General features: G+C 30.5%; 1 protein-coding gene across 3 annotated transcripts in view; it reads left to right on the top strand.

Annotated features, from left to right (window-relative positions):
* The window catches only part of fw (CUB and Sushi multiple domains furrowed), a 75,934-nt gene that overhangs the window by 12,612 nt on the left and 44,966 nt on the right, over positions 1 to 18,356 (top strand). Inside the window, exon 1 of one of the 3 annotated variants that reach the window (XM_076415820.1) lies at positions 16,735 to 16,798. The exons of the other annotated variants lie outside the window; for them this stretch is intronic. Coding sequence (XP_076271935.1) covers positions 16,753 to 16,798 — 46 coding nt within the window. The 5' untranslated portion in view covers positions 16,735 to 16,752. Of the gene's footprint in view, positions 1 to 16,734; positions 16,799 to 18,356 lie in introns of those variants that run through there. 3 annotated transcript variants of the gene reach the window in all.

The raw sequence follows: 18,356 nt of genomic DNA, 5'->3' as shown, positions 1-18,356 counted from the left end.
TTTCTGGAAAATATCAATTTTGTGGTTTATAGCTTAAAAATAATATATTTATGATAGTAAATGTATTCTCTACGTTATTATACTCGTAATTGTGTAAAATTTATTCATATTCCATTTATATCTTGATGTTAATCAAAGATATCAAGAAACAGTCAATAACGTTAAGAAATTGTAAAATATCACTGTTAAAATGTATGATTTTGTGGTTAAAATCATATCGGAAATACTTATGTATGTATTTAAAGTAACTTGAAAACTAAAGGAGTGATATTTTTGGAAAAGAGCTATTTTGTGATAGTTATTTTAAATTAATGTTTCATATTTGTATAGAGTGAAACACTAACTTACTTTCACCGCTATTTAAGATATTTATTCTTATAAATAATGAGCTAAAGGAGTTATATTTTTGGAAAATAGCAAAGTATGATATTTTGGCAAAACTCACATGGGAAATACTTATATGTTATATATACTTAAATATCTTAAAGTTAAGCTTGAATTATTATAGGAGTGTTCTTTTTGGAAAAGATCAATTTTGTGATGGTTATTGCAAATTAATGCTATTGGGATATTTATCAGATTTTTATAGAGTGAAACACTAATCTACTTTCACCCCTATTTAAGATATTTATAGATGAAGCTAAGAATCTAAAGGAGTTGTATTTCTGGAAAATATCAATTTTGTGGTTTATAGCTTAAAAATAATATATTTATGATAGTAAATGTATTTTCTACGTTATTATACTCGTAATTGTATAAAATTTATTTATATTTCATTTATATCTTGATGTTAATGAAAGATATCAAGAAACAGTCAATAACGTTAAGAAATTGTAAAATATCACTGTTAAAATGTATGATTTTGTGGTTAAAATCATATCGGAAATACTTATGTATGTATTTAAAGTAACTTGAAAACTAAAGGAGTGATATTTTTGGAAAAGAGCTATTTTGTGATAGTTATTTTAAATTAATGTTTCATATTTGTATAGAGTGAAACACTAACTTACTTTCACCGCTATTTAAGATATTTATTCTTATAAATAATGAGCTAAAGGAGTTATATTTTTGGAAAATAGCAAAGTATGATATTTTGGCAAAACTCACATGGGAAATACTTATATGTTATATATACTTAAATATCTTAAAGTTAAGCTTGAATTATTATAGGAGTGTTCTTTTTGGAAAAGATCAATTTTGTGATGGTTATTGCAAATTAATGCTATTGGGATATTTATCAGATTTTTATAGAGTGAAACACTAATCTACTTTCACCCCTATTTAAGATATTTATAGATGAAGCTAAGAATCTAAAGGAGTTGTATTTCTGGAAAATATCAATTTTGTGGTTTATAGCTTAAAAATAATATATTTATGATAGTAAATGTATTTTCTACGTTATTATACTCGTAATTGTATAAAATTTATTTATATTTCATTTATATCTTGATGTTAATGAAAGATATCAAGAAACAGTCAATAACGTTAAGAAATTGTAAAATATCACTGTTAAAATGTATGATTTTGTGGTTAAAATCATATCGGAAATACTTATGTATGTATTTAAAGTAACTTGAAAACTAAAGGAGTGATATTTTTGGAAAAGAGCTATTTTGTGATAGTTATTTTAAATTAATGTTTCATATTTGTATAGAGTGAAACACTAACTTACTTTCACCGCTATTTAAGATATTTATTCTTATAAATAATAAGCTAAAGGAGTTATATTTTTGGAAAATAGCAAAGTATGATATTTTGGCAAAACTCACATGGGAAATACTTATATGTTATATATACTTAAATATCTTAAAGTTAAGCTTGAATTATTATAGGAGTGTTCTTTTTGGAAAAGATCAATTTTGTGATGGTTATTGCAAATTAATGCTATTGGGATATTTATCAGATTTTTATAGAGTGAAACACTAATCTACTTTTACCCCTATTTAAGATATTTATAGATGAAGCTAAGAATCTAAAGGAGTTGTATTTCTGGAAAATATCAATTTTGTGGTTTATAGCTTAAAAATAATATATTTATGATAGTAAATGTATTTTCTACGTTATAATACTCGTAATTGTATAAAATTTATTTATATTTCATTTATATCTTGATGTTAATGAAAGATATCAAGAAACAGTCAATAACGTTAAGAAATTGTCAAATATCACTGTTAAAATGTATGATTTTGTGGTTAAAATCATATCGGAAATACTTATGTATGTATTTAAAATAACTTAAGAACTAAAGGAGTGATATTTTTGGAAAAGAGCTATTTTGTGATAGTTATTTTAAATTAATGTTTCATATTTGTATAGAGTGAAACACTAACTTACTTTCACCGCTATTTAAGATATTTATTCTTATAAATAATAAGCTAAAGGAGTTATATTTTTGGAAAATAGCAAAGTATGATATTTTGGCAAAACTCACATGGGAAATACTTATATGTTATATATACTTAAATATCTTAAAGTTAAGCTTGAATTATTATAGGAGTGTTCTTTTTGGAAAAGATCAATTTTGTGATGGTTATTGCAAATTAATGCTATTGGGATATTTATCAGATTTTTATAGAGTGAAACACTAATCTACTTTCACCCCTATTTAAGATATTTATAGATGAAGCTAAGAATCTAAAGGAGTTATATTTCTGGAAAATATCAATTTTGTGGTTTATAGCTTAAAAATAATATATTTATGATAGTAAATGTATTCTCTGCGTTATTATACTCGTAATTGTATAAAATTTATTCATATTTCATTTATATCTTGATGTTAATCAAAGATATCAAGAAACAGTCAATAACGTTAAGAAATTGTCAAATATCACTGTTAAAATGTATGATTTTGTGGTTAAAATCATATCGGAAATACTTATGTATGTATTTAAAGTAACTTTAAAACTAAAGGAGTGATATTTTTGGAAAAGAGCTATTTTGTGATAGTTATTTTAAATTAATGTTTCATATTTGTATAGAGTGAAACACTAACTTACTTTCACCGCTATTTAAGATATTTATTCTTATAAATAATAAGCTAAAGGAGTTATATTTTTGGAAAATAGCAAAGTATGATATTTTGGCAAAACTCACATGGGAAATACTTATATGTTATATATACTTAAATATCTTAAAGTTAAGCTTGAATTATTATAGGAGTGTTCTTTTTGGAAAAGATCAATTTTGTGATGGTTATTGCAAATTAATGCTATTGGGATATTTATCAGATTTTTATAGAGTGAAACACTAATCTACTTTCACCCCTATTTAAGATATTTATAGATGAAGCTAAGAATCTAAAGGAGTTATATTTCTGGAAAATATCAATTTTGTGGTTTATAGCTTAAAAATAATATATTTATGATAGTAAATGTATTCTCTGCGTTATTATACTCGTAATTGTATAAAATTTATTCATATTTCATTTATATCTTGATGTTAATCAAAGATATCAAGAAACAGTCAATAACGTTAAGAAATTGTCAAATATCACTGTTAAAATGTATGATTTTGTGGTTAAAATCATATCGGAAATACTTATGTATGTATTTAAAGTAACTTTAAAACTAAAGGAGTGATATTTTTGGAAAAGAGCTATTTTGTGATAGTTATTTTAAATTAATGTTTCATATTTGTATAGAGTGAAACACTAATTTACTTTCACCCCTATTTAAGATATTTATAGATGAAGCTAAGAATCTAAAGGAGTTATATTTCTGGAAAATATCAATTTTGTGGTTTATAGCTTAAAAATAATATATTTATGATAGTAAATGTATTCTCTACGTTATTATACTCGTAATTATATAAAAATTATTCATATTTCATTCATATCTTGATGTTAATCAAAGATATCAAGAAACAGTCAATAACGTTAAGATGAAGCTAAGAATCTAAAGGGGTTATATTTTTGGAAAATAGCAAAGTGTGATATTTTGGCAAAACTCACATAGAAAATACTTATATTACATATATTTAAATATCTTAAAATTAAATTTAAAATATTAAAGGAGTGATATTTTTGGAAATTACAAATATACCTAAAAAATTATACATTTGCTGATAATAATACACCTTCTACCTTACTATCGACTACTTCTATATCATAAGATAGTATTGTGTATTTAAGTTCAGAGGGAACCCAATAATATTTTTTTTGTTATATGTTAAAATAAATGAAAACTATGCTTGAGAAATTAGGAGTGGATATTTTTGGAAAAGAATCAATTGTTAGTTATTTTAAATTTATATTAAATTCTGTATTAGTCTTTATGTGACTAAGGTTAACTTCATTGCTATAACTTGAATATAACCAAAGATATTGTAAATACGACCCTAAAAATCAGAAAATGAGACAAATAAATAGTATGAAAATCATTTTCTCGTGAATCATATTGAATCAAAGTATAAAATAATATTATTTTAGGTTTTTAATAGAGCGTTGAAGCTAAGAAGCTAAAGGAGTTATATTTTTGGAAAATACCAACGTGTTCTCGTTTAAACATAGTTTTTAATCGAATAAATTCTTGTCAATGCTACGAAACGCAATAATTGATGAAAAAAGTAATATTTTTACGCAAAAAAATCGATATTAAACCAAATTTTTTCCACTCAACAATAGCCCGGGCAATATTAAAAATTATTCTGCGGTTTTCTATATAATGGCAATTGTTTCTCGGCCAACCATGTCCGACTCTGATAATTTGTCGTAATTTTGATTTGAACGTTTGTCGTAATAACGACAGTGGACTAGATATTTCGTTTTTGGTAATAAATAAGATTGAAAAAAGAACTTTTAACAAATAAAAATCGCCCATTTTGCCGACGAGTTCGTAAATCGAGAGTAGCCCGACAAATATTCCAAATATGCGAAATATCGACGGCCGGGAGCGTTCTAAGCAACGTTCCCAGACGCATTTAGCGTAGATATTCCAATTAAAATCGATTATTTCTAAAAGAAAGTGAAAGCGCACTCGAACCGACGAATAATCATTTTCCGTTGACTTTTTTGACGTATCGTATTGTTTCGATGGCGGTCACGTGGTGAAATCGTCCGGTAATTGAACGTTGGGTAAACATATCGTGTATTTCACCCGAAAAAACGATATAGTAAAAAAACTACTCATACCAGCGAGTTCGTAGGTTTGGAGTCATCGGTGGCTTCCCCCTCCAGCCCCAGAAAATGACAATAAAATTATGCGTTTTTTTTGTTGAAACATAAATGTGTGCGAATTAAGGAACATTTTTTATAATGTGTTTACCAAAGCGTATTATTTCTTCACCGTTCTTGCTGGAGCTATTACCATAGATTCAAGGTTATAATAACTATTACAATAAAATTTTCGTTGTGAGGTGATTTTTAGGCAAATATTACGACTAGAGGTCGTACATTTTTATATTATATATAGGTTCGTTTATTGGGTCATTATTTTGTTCAGAGGGCAAGCAGGGATGGAGCAATATAAATAAAGAAATAAGAGATAAAAGGAATTTATTCAAGCGTTCAGTAAAACTAACTTTTTTCCTGACAGATGATTTGAAAGTTGCAAAACTCTAGTCATACATATTCAATTAATTAAATTAATAGGTGCTTGCATGTATTTTAATCAACAATACCTGTAAACAGCTTTAAGCAACATAACCTTACTATTAAATTCAATAGTTTTGACATTTATCCACATAAAATAACAGTTTTCCATTAAGCATTATTGAGATATTCGTTATATACAGACGCTAATAATGGAATGCTCAAAATGTTGTTCGTCTAGAAGACATCAGCAGCCGAAGCCCATCATTTTTTGGCCTGAAACCGGAAAGGAACTAATCAGACAGCATTGTGTCTCTTTTTAACTAGAATAAAATAAGAAAGAAAATATTGTCTGATTCTAAAACGAATTTACAATTGTAGCAGGCAATACATTAGACATCTCGTTGACGTATGTTCAAAAAAGCTTTGAATATACTTTATACTTAACTAAAACTCGAGAACACTTTTTTGAATGTAAATATTTACCAGTATATCCTCAAAATTAATTGACAATTCTTTACCCAACGTTCGTGAACAATCGCGGATATGTACGTAACCATAAAAAATAAGGTTATAAAACCAACAAACGCGAAATCAACTTTTCCACGGCTGTCACTAGATAAAAACAAGTTACATAAAATGGCGACAATGCAGATCAGGAAAAATTCTAATAGACACCAAATCCGAGCTGGTGCGAAGGTCAGCTGGATGGGCGCGGCGGCATATTTTCATTCCGTTTTTAATTCTTGCCGGTCTCACAAACGAATCAAGGTTGGAAACACCGTCAGGAAGTCGTTACTCTATACGGACATTCAAGTGGTACTGTTTCGATCGAGATTAGTTGGCCAAAAACCATACGGTTTATGATTATATTGTAATAGTGATCGCAATCTGTTCCTTACTCTGAGTATTTATTGGCTTTGGCATTTTCAATCACAAATAACAGGTCAATTGAAAAGTACCCGGCCTGGCAGATAGATGGCGCTACTAGAATTAAATCCATATGTTTTTTTAGTTAGCCCTAACCCTCACAAGATACGTGTATAAATTTGACAACTATCGGATCATTAGTTTGTGAATTATAGCATGTTGAGTGAAGCAACTTTTGTTATTGTGAAAAAATGGATAAAATATTGCTTTTTGAAGGAAAAAAATACAGTTGAAGCAAAAACTTGGCTTGATGTCGAGTTTCCGGACACTGCCCCATGAAAATCAACTATCAAGGAATGGTATGTTAACTTTAGACTTGGTGAAATGAACACCGAAGGCTGTGGGCGCCCAAAAGAGGTTGTTACCGAGGAAAACATTAAAAAATCCACAAAACGATTTTGAATGGACGTAAATTGAAATTGAATGAAATAGCAAAGACTCTAAAGATATCAACAGAACGCGTACATCATATCATTCACAAATATTTGTGTATGAGAAAGCTCTGTACCAAATGGCACCCGCGCGAGCTCATTTTTGACCAAAAAGAACCACGAGTTGATGATTCGGAGCAGTGTTTGAAGATGATCAAGCGTAATCAACCCCAGTTTTTGCGTCGATATATGACAATGGATGAAATATGGCTTCATCATTTTTCTCCGAAGTCCAATCGACAGACATCCGAGTGGACTGCACACGATGAATCCGCTCGAAAGCGTGGGAAAACGCAACAGTCGGCTGTCAAAGTTACGGCGTCTGTATTTTTGAATGCGCAAGGAATAATTTTCATTGACTACAAGGAAGGACCATCAACAGCGACTACTATATAGCGTTATAGGACCGTTTGAAGGACGAAATCGCCGAACAACGGCCGCATTTGAAGAAAAAGAAAATGCTGCTTCACCAAGACAATGCACTGTATCAAAAATCCATGAATTGGGTTTCGAATTGTTTCCTCATCCACTGTGTAGAATACCGTGTAGATCTGGCCCCCCAGCCACTATTTCCTGTTCTCAAATCCCAAAAAATTGAGAAAGATTGAGAAGAAATGTTCGTCGAATGAAGAGGTGATCGCCGAAACTGAGGCCTATTTTGAAGCAAAGGACAAATGGTGCTACAAAAATGGTATCAAAAAGTTGGAGGGTCGGTCTAATCAGTGTATCACACTTGTAAGGAATTATGTTGAATAAAAAAAAATTTCCAAAAAAATGTGTTTTATTATGGTAGGCCGGGGACTTTTCAATTGGCCTGTTATTAAGCAGCAATTTCGAATTAATGACAATAATCAAAGGGCTAAAATAACGTTTGCCGATTTATACATTTGACAACTAGGCGAATCTTATAAGCCATTTCGGTTACATGTTCGGACGCATCAGGCAGCATTGTATCTCTTTTTAACTTGTATCGTCTTTAGTAAATAACTACAGCTGTACTGTTGGTGAAACTATGAACAAGTAATGGAAGTAAATCTATGCATGTGCAGTTCACCTACAATCAGAGCGTACAAGCACCAATAACATTAAATAATACTAAATAATACATTAAATATACTAATCATTCCATATAGCAACAACGCTAAATATCTCGGAATGAATCTTGATGTAAAACTTCGCTGGAAGGAACATATAAAGAAGAAAAGAAAAGAACTGGAATTGAAATATAGGAAAATGTACTGGCTAATTGGAAGAAAATTATAATTGTACTTGTAAGTGTAATTATCAGTACAGTAGTGTAATTATCAGTAGTAGTAAAAAATTGCTATTATGTAAGCAAATAATGAAACCTATATGGACATACGGAGTTCAATTATGGGGATATTCTGCAAAGAGTAACATAAAGAAAATACAAATTTTTCAGAACAAAGTCCTGAGAGGTAGTGTGGGCGCCCCCAAATACTATAGGGTTGATTACCTACATCATGAGAATATTGAAGTATTGCAGCTTTTGGATACCACCAGAACAGGACATAGACTCAAAAGAACCAAACCATCTGATCTTGTGTAGTGTTGTGTAGTGAGGTGGATATATTAAAAAATTCAGCAGTGACATGTATTAACATTATTTCACCAGGAAAGGGCCGATGGGTCCTCCTAGTTATATATCTAGATTTAATTTATCGTAAGGACAAATTGTAGGTTAGTCGGAAACGACTGGTAACAAAGTAATAATTAAATAATAATAATAATAATAAAATATTAAAAATAATAAAATATTTATGTATAATGCTATTGCTGCATTGATGTGGCCAAATATCGGAAGTAGTTCAGCGCAACAGCTTGTTTTTTAAGCACAAACTGTTTCTATGGTGTAACGGTTAGGGCATTAAGACCACACGCGTAGGTCGCGGCTTCTATTCCCAACGAGAGCAGCAACTTTGTTCTAGTTTGGTTAGAAAATTTGTGAAATCACCTAGACTAGGTAGCGGACCCTGGGGCCTGAAGCGTTCCTTATTTTTTCAATCATTGTCTCTTTATTCCTATTTTCTCTCATACAGGCTGCACTTTTAATTGGGTTATCCATTAACTGCATAATTAATTAAGTAAATATCTAACACTAAAAAGATAAGAATAAAATATTTTTAACAAAATACTTAAACCGACTTGAAAAAATAAACAAGAAATTAAAAATTAAAAAATAACCAAATTTAGGTTTTTAACACAAAAAAAAACGTTTTAAAATAAAATATGTACATAATAATCCTTATAATAACTAAATAAAAATGAACAAACACCTTATTCAACCTATCTACTACACGTAGTTTGTATCACTACATAGTATAAAACAAAGTCGCCTTTTCTGTCCCTATATCCCTATGTGCGCTTAAATCTTTAAAACTACGCAACGGATTTTGATGCGGTTTTTTTCAATAGATAGAGTGATTCAAGAGGAAGGTTTATATGTATAATACATGCATAATATACTAAGGCAACATTGATAATTTTAGAGGTTTCTAACGTGATGTCGTAAATTAACCTATTTTTTTAGGCTTATTTAGCAATTAGCAAAATCGCTGCCTAACCCTACGAGTTAGATCAAATTAATGTACTACAGTATTGTACACCATAAAAAGGTCTACAAAAAAGTCCGCGATGGTATATGTTTATCTTTTAGGGATAACCCACATTAACCATTTTTATTGTTTACTTTTTACGTGAGAAAATGGCTTATTTACGAAGCTATTTTAAGCAATACGGCATTCATCCTTATCGAATTAAGTACCTTAAATACAGTGTGCAATTAATATAGATCAATATGGTTTCTTACAGCATGTAAATTAAACAAATATTTTCGGAGATATTACAAATTTAAAATTTGCGTTTAAAAATGTGTAATGTAATAAAAATTGTATGAATTTAGATATTCCAAAGATAGCAGGAAATCTTCATAGTAAGTATAGGGGAAGAGGAATTGTTTTACTCCAAATTTAATGCGTGCAGGCCAAGGGTAGTAATGAATGAACCAAAAATACTGGATCGATTTTAATCATGTTTTCATTGAGTGACATAGGCATATATATTTTATGCCCGTGCAAAGTCGGAGCGGGCCGCTATATTTTTATATACAATGTTCATATTTTTTCTGTAGTGTATTTAATTTAGTATCAGCATTGCACCCGTGCGAAGCCGGGGCGAGTCGCTAGTTCTACTATATACACACAATTTAGCTCAATACTTACCAAAACCTATTTATCTATTTACAATATTATTTTAACTACTATTAACCGACCACTTTGAAGTCGGTACCAAGCCTAAATAATACAAAAATAATAATGTAACTCTTTGATATATAAAGAAAATTAAATTACCAATAAGACAAATCTAATTAGTTGCTTGTATTTATATTTACATAAATGAAACCATGAAATTTAACAGTTCTTTATATTTTCATTAAGAGATATCGCTGATCAAAATAACTTAAAGAATTATAATGAAAAATTATGATTTCACAATTAAAAATAGTTAAACTGGTTCTTCACTATGTCAAATCCGCAGGAAAATACCAATTAAAGCAACATTAATTACTTTTATACCGCAACAAACAAAATAAGAGTTTCAACAGAATAATCTGTACTTATTACTGGCGATGGCAGTCTATTTTTTATATAATAAATACTTTCTATACGGTTGTTCTTCATTCTGTGCAATTTACCGGCATATGTTTCAATAGAAATCACTCTAGATTCAATGATATATACCTTGACTAACCCGACAGCAAGCCATTCAGTTATTTCTCACACGAGGAAGCTTTCACTTGTTTGGTACGTAGAACGGAGGTATCACATATCGAACAATATATGCATCGGACGTTATTATTTTCATTTATATTTACATTCAGTTTGACGATTTCCCTTTACAAACTGTTTGGATGTGTGGTAATATCCTTTATGTAGTAGTGATTTCACGCAATGATATTACAGACCGGCCTGATGACGAAAGAAATCACGAAACGTTCGAAAACAAAACGATGTAGTGCTTGATTGGAACAATTGATATTGGTAGAAGGTTATAACCTATTAAATTTTCATTTTGATTTTGATCAACTTCCATTTGTACTTATTCTGGGCTCGTGGTATTATTTTCACCATCACTAAATTGTTCATAAGTACTTAAAGGAAAGTTTAAGTGTATCCATAGAAGGAAATGAACCAATCAGATTCCGTCGCGGCTCTTAGCATAGCGAATAAAACAAGTAATATGTTAAAGGTAGCAACATCTACATGTTGGACGTCGCGAAACATTTCGCCAGAATTTCCTATGAAGTTAAATCTCTATTTCTCTATGGTTAGAACTCTAACCTATAAACTATTGGGGCTGTATAATTAACTGTAGTTTTTTGGTGTACTATAATATTAAAATAAATTATATAACATTTTTGTTCAATTAATTTATTTAGACTAGAATTTTGTTATATGTCAAAGCCAAACTGAACTAAAATTCAGAGTTGATGCGGCGACATTGCGACGTTTTGATGCCACAAATTTAGATGACGTATGTACAAAATAACTGTGAACAGACTATGGTTTAGACTTTACTAAAGTAACGCATAATATTATGATTAAACAGAGTCTAGTAACTAAACCCTGATGATTGAATACTGCTATGGAAGTGAAACGTAGTCTAAGTATTACAAATCCTTCAAAATTGAAAACTTGAAATATAAGTCAAATAATGATCTTAATTCATTTGTTATTAATAAGCTATAATATATCTCTCAAAATAAGTTTTTAATAATCTACAATCCAGTTTCTGGCATAAAAATATATTTAATCTTATCTCTTCTTGAAATTATCGCGACCATTCATAAAAAAATACTTTAGCTGGGTTAAATTTTAACTTTTTCTTACTTATCTTATTCTGTTCATTTTATTTTAATTTGGATATAGTTGGTGTTTTAATTAAGATGAATCAAACAACTAGCGATACGAATATAAGTATTATCATCATATATAACTGAGAAATATCAATTTTTTTTCTAATAACATATTACAAATAGCATGTTTAAATTTATTGATTGATTGATTTGATTGATTCATCGAGAAGATAATACAACGTTAAAAAACGTTAGATTTGGTATAAAAATGCTTCTTCTTAAGCTGGACATAAGGAACTGTTAGGTAAGTCGGTCAAAATAAGATATTAAAATAATCTTACCCATGTGAATTCAGTTGCATAAGTGTCTAAAACATTATCCATTATCTATTGTAAATCTTTCAATTTTAATTTCAGACGTTATATATGCATTATTGTTAAGGTATCTACAGTTTAGTTAGGTTAGGTAGGTATTCATCTACTTTATTTTATTGACTGCTGTATTAATTTACGTGTAAATAAGATTCCTTGACAGATAAGTGAAATATTTTCAAAAATGTATTTCTTATGTCTTATTGTAAATAATGTTATAATATTTTTCTTAAAATTCTTTATATATTTCTAGTTTTTACATGAGAGGTATCTAAAGATTTAATTATATATTCTTCTACTTTTATTTTGATCATATGTATTCAGTGTTACATATTAATAGATTTCAAATAACATGTTTAAATATATTTAATATCGATACCAATTTTCCCAGGAAATTTAAAGAATATTTGGTAGGTTAGGTGTAACAATTATTTTTTTCTGTCGTAAATTTGCGTATAACTAAATTTGTGACGTCAAAACGTCGCATGTTGCCGCATCAAATCTGATTTTTTGTTCAGTTTGGCTTTGACATACAACAAACTTCTAATCTAAATTAAATAATAGAACAAAAATGTTTTCAAATATAATTTATTTTAACATTATAGTACATCTAAAAACTACAGTTAAAATTATACAGCCACAATAGTTTATAGATTAGAGTTATTGAGTTATTTCATTATTGCTTTCAAGAATTTTGCATACGTCTGACAATTGGACTACTATGACAGGATCATTCGTATGTGTTCAAACTAATCAGACATCATTGTGTCTTTATTTAACTAGATTAAAATGAGAACGAAAATATTGTCTGATTCTCAAACAAATTTACAAATTGCGAGGTTATGTTCTACATTGAAGATAATAATGGTCTAAATATCATAAAAAACACATTCAATAATAACAAATAGTCAATTACAAGGCTATACAGTGAACAAATAATGTTATATACTATGTATAATTGGTTTTTTTTTTGGAATTTCAAAAAGACACGGCCAACCTTAACTAGTTGCATCGATTACGCCGTTTGTAATTAACACTGTTTCTTCTCTGCGGCGGGTGATGTCACCAAAATGTGTCTCTGGGTCAACAAAAAGAAGCAACGACTCGCTTCACCCACTATTTCCGTATTCCGATCTGTTCCTCTTGTCATTCTCGATTAAATCTGTATAATATTATCATAAACAAACAATTGACATGCGAGAACGGCCGCAATTATAAATACTTTTCAGAGACCAAGCCCCTGACCTCATATAATCGTGATAATTGTAGGTATATGTAAATATTTCAGTTGTTTGCCGTGTAGTATGAATAAACTTTCGTTTAATGTGATAAAATAATAACTCTGACAGTGCCATAACCTTTTAAATTTGGCGACACCGTGTTACAGATACCTACATTAAAGTTTAATGACATTGACAAGTGTCAATAAGCTGAAACCATCTCTGACAGATTAAAATTAAAGATTTAAATATGGCACAATTGCATTACAGATTCCTAAACTAATGTGCATTAATAAACCGAAAACATAGAAGGCGATATCTCAAATAAAATTTCGTGACTTAGTTATATGCTTCAGAACCACAGAGAGCGCCACAAGCGAGATAATATAAATACTATTTAACTTTTGAAGACGCAATTCCTATTGACTCCATTTTCACGAATGCCTACTGCCAATGGGGTAATAAAAAGTAAATGTATTAATTGCAATAATACTCCATGGTTTTAATTTATTAATACTTGTCATTGTCATCAAACACTTTAATGTAGGGGTATGTAACTCTATATCGCCAAATTTAAAGGTTATATCGCTGTCAGAGTTATAATACTCAACAATGTATACTGGACTATAAAGTTAAATCTCTATGTCCTGTGTGATAATAGCTCTGACAGTGGCGTAACCCTTAATTTTGGTGATATCGCATTACAGGTCACTATGTTATCGTTTGATGTCATTGACAAGTATCAATAAACTGAAATCAAAGAGTACCAGATGTACTGGAAAATCAGGACCGATTTTTTTCGGAAAAGGACTATATAATTTTCAAGAAAATTGGAAAAATTATTTATTCAAAGTATTGATCGTTGATTCTGTACATCTTGCCCATCTTTCCGTCAATTTATGGATGCCATCCCAAGAAAACTGTTCAAGTCATTGTCCTCTGAGCAAAACCGTTCATCGCGCCATTTTCTAACTTCTTCGAAATTGGCGAAGTATTGTTTTGCAATCGCGTGTCCCATTGGTGCGAAAAGTTGTTAGTCGGATGGGGCAGGGTCGGGAGAGTATGGCGGGTACGATAATATGTCTCAAACAAGTGCTTTCAACGCTTTCTTGGCCAGTTTTGTTTTATGAAACGGCTGTAAAATAATTTTACCGTGTTTTCAGGCCCATTCTGGATGTTTTTGGATCAATGGATGGTTCAAATTAATCATTTATTATCGGTAGGGACCACTGTTAACTGCTTCACTAGGTTTAAAGAGTTCGTAATACACTACATAACTTTGTTCCTACAAAATAGAGAGCATTATCTTGCGACCAAAGTGATTTGGCCTTGGAGTCGATCGGCCGGTTTCGCCAGGTGATAACTATGAATTTTTGCGCTTAGGGTGTTCAAGATAAATCCACATTTCATCACCTGTCACTATTCGGTGCAGAAATGACTTCCTCATACCTTTGAAGCAACTTTTCACAGACGATTTTGCCTGTCATTCAATTAATGTGGCACCCACCTTTCCTATTGGATTTTCCCCATAGCTCCTAATCGATTCGCCAATCGTATTTACGCTTCATTTACGCCACATTTAATGCTTCTGCCAAGTGTTTTTCAGTTTGGGTTGGGTCTTCACCCAATAACTCTTACAGTTTCACATCTACAAACTTTTTCTACGCCTTACATGTTTTTTTAGTTAGAGCAGACTTATCGAAAGTTTCTACCAGGAAACAATAACTTTCAGAGGTCTTTTTCTTTTAATTAAGTAAGAAAAGTGATGACAATGCAAATGCAAAAATTTATAAATCTATGGCGGTGTTACTTTCGCGTATAATATAATAACTATAGGTTTGAAGCTTGACGTCAGCAGAATAAAATGAAATATATAAATAAATCATAACATTGTATGCTTAAGACTGGCGACATATATTAGAAAAACGGGTAATGATTTTTCGGTATATTTGGTGTAACAAATCTGACAGTGACATAACCATTAAACTTGGGGACATCGCATTACAGATCCCTACGTTAACGTTCGATGACATTGACAAGCGTCGATAAACTGTACACTCTGTGTCGATAAACCAAAACCGAATAAATTTACACAACAAAAAGATTACGATAATCGAGAACGATTTGTAATTCCGTGTTACGCGCGCCACATCTGACTGATTATGGATGATATTTTATGCCCGCTTACTAATTAAATTTCTCTAGACGTCCGTGGTGTTTTTATCGATGTATACCGCTGGTGTCTCAGTAACCTAAACACAGATACCGCGGTGTTCTAGTAACGAGAGTCATCAATATATCGTGGAATGGAGAGCTCCGACCAGATCCCGTTAGTTCCTGTGTCTTACTTTCAACGGGATGTAGACCATCGACTAAACTAGAGACGGAATGGGTAGAACTGCTGAGACGTAGACTAGACGCGGAAATCCGAACTTAACGGGTCGATTGGTTCAAACTGAGGGTGCTCGCATTTTATTAAAATTTGTTTGAAATTGACAGAATTCGATTTTTCTTTTATTATTTAATTATTATATTATTACTACTTAAATCTAGGTATATAACTAGGAGGACCCATTGGCCCTATCTCAGTCTCTGGTGAAATAATCTTTCAGGTCATTGCTGTATTTTTATTATATGCACCTCACTACAGATGGTTTGATTCTTTTGAGTCTGTGTCCTGCTCTGGTGGTATCCAATAGTTGCAATACTTCAATATTCTCATGAGAATCTGAGTCTTTCCTCATGCCCCCTTGCATTTCTCTTGATTTCTTGATTGACTGTTGGTATTTGAAGGTATCGATGTAGGTAGTCAGTCCTGTAGTATTTGCGTCCGACCACAATATTCTCAGGATCTTGTTCTGAAAAAATTTTATGTTTTTATGTTACTCTTTGCCGAACATCCCCATAATTAAACTCCGTATGTCCATATAGGTTTCAGTATTTGCTTATATAATAGCTATTTATTATGTACTGATAATTGTGATTTTCTTCCAATTCCACATTTTCCTATATTTCAATTCCAGTTCTTTTCTTTTCTTCCTTTCTATAAATCGGACACAGAGCGACCTCAGTAAGCGTGACCTCTTAGTAATGGCTGGTAAGTGGACTAGTTCTGCATTATGTCAAGTTTGCGCGAAAACTATAATTAAAATGTCTGTGTAACTACCAGCTATTAATTTATAAAATATGTTTTAATGGTATTAATGATATATATTGATTGACTTACATCATTATCATTATTTAGTAGTGTTAGCCATTATAACTGATAAAATATTTGGGTAACATTAATTTTTGACAACCTCTTCGTTTTTTTTTTCACGTACGTCAAAACTATTTACGAATTGTCAAACAAAAGACGAACAATACGTTCGGAGAAACAGCCATAACGTACGTGATCATGACACGCGGTGCATTCTTTCGATTCCGAATCGATTCCATCGGCGGTGGGTTTAATTCTTCGTGTAACTACAGTTTGACAAGCGATTTTACAAGGAAACCGAGACGATCTAACGGACGGTCCTGTTTACGTGACGGTTTATCGAAACAATTAACAAGCCGTAGTTGTTATTTACCAAGTCACTTAACCTACAAAACGATTTGCATCGCGGGCTTTTAGATAACAGGTTTAATACCTTACGTCATCGATGACATTCCCGATCTTTGTTCGCGATTAGTGGCGATTCAATGTATAACCGACACGGTTTTTGCTTCTTTTTTATGTGTATGTAATCAAAGGTATAAAATACTTAATAATAAAGGGTTCCTAATCGATGACATTAACGTTATTAACACACTCTCATAGTTACAGTGGATTTTAAGCTAAAATATTCGTTTTAACCTGTAAATCGATGTTGCCGTATCAACGATAATTTCCCAATTTAGGGAACTTTCACCTCATCTAGAAATGGATAGAAATTATAAGTGTTAAACTTATTACAAAGCATTTTGTCAAAAACGTACTGGGATAAAAGGCGAAATGTGTATGTAATAAAAGTATTGTGCTTAATATATGATTTCTAATCGTTGGCATTACTGTTATTAGGATACTGTCATAGTTTGTCACAGTAGATTTTCATTTAAAATAATTGTTATTACCTCTAATCAGTGTTGTCAGATCTACGAAAATTTCTGTATTTTAGGGAAATTATGACCTGCTGTAGGATTACATAGGAATTCTGGTTCATATTTTTTTTCTCGTTGGGTAATTTCTTTTATGTTCTCCATCAACTGAAAATGGGTGCCTGAAGTGATAATGAGTATTGAGAAGAGAGAAAAATCATCAGAGTCACGTAAAATTATTTATAAACTCTGTAGGTTTCATTAGCCACTGATTATTTGAACGGAAATGGCAGTTAGATATATGAAAATTACAAAAAATAGCAAATTTTCACAATATATATACATGTAAAAAAATCTTAAAAAAAATACCTCTCAGATAAGAATAAAACTCTTAAAATATATTTATTTTGTGGTGAAAGCAACGAACATCTATGTTAAACTGCATTAGAATTTATAGTTTTTAAAATCTGTGATATAGACAGAAATTAACTGATTTTTTTTGAAAATACAGTTTTCTTTGTATAAATTAAACGGTTAATAAACAACTAACGGTTGTATAAAAATAATTATACCACCATTCGATTTAACATAAAATTCTTTATAATCCTTGTAATTTTCATTAACCTGTCATTATTTGAACGGAAATGACAATGGAAAACTTGAAAATGGCAAAAAATTGCAAATTTTCACGACTATATACATGGAAAAAGTGCAAAATAAATTCACCTCTCCGATAACGATAAAACTCTCAAAATATATTTATTTTGGGTTGAAAGAAACGAAAATCTATGTTGAAATGCTTTAGATTTTATAGTTTTTAAGAAAAGTGATATAAACAGAATTCAACCGATTTTTTTCAAAATACAGTTTTCTTTGTATAAATTAAAAACTAAAGGTTTTATACAAATTATTATACCACCATTCGATTCAACATAAAATTCT

The sequence above is a fragment of the Rhynchophorus ferrugineus genome, unplaced genomic scaffold (assembly GCF_030347505.1).
Source record: "Rhynchophorus ferrugineus isolate W39M unplaced genomic scaffold, kcgeb_rfMv2 rfM10, whole genome shotgun sequence".
Lineage (NCBI taxonomy): Eukaryota > Metazoa > Arthropoda > Insecta > Coleoptera > Curculionidae > Rhynchophorus > Rhynchophorus ferrugineus.
The sequence above is the reverse complement of the archived record's forward strand: the minus strand, read 5'-3'. Positions and strand labels throughout refer to the sequence as shown.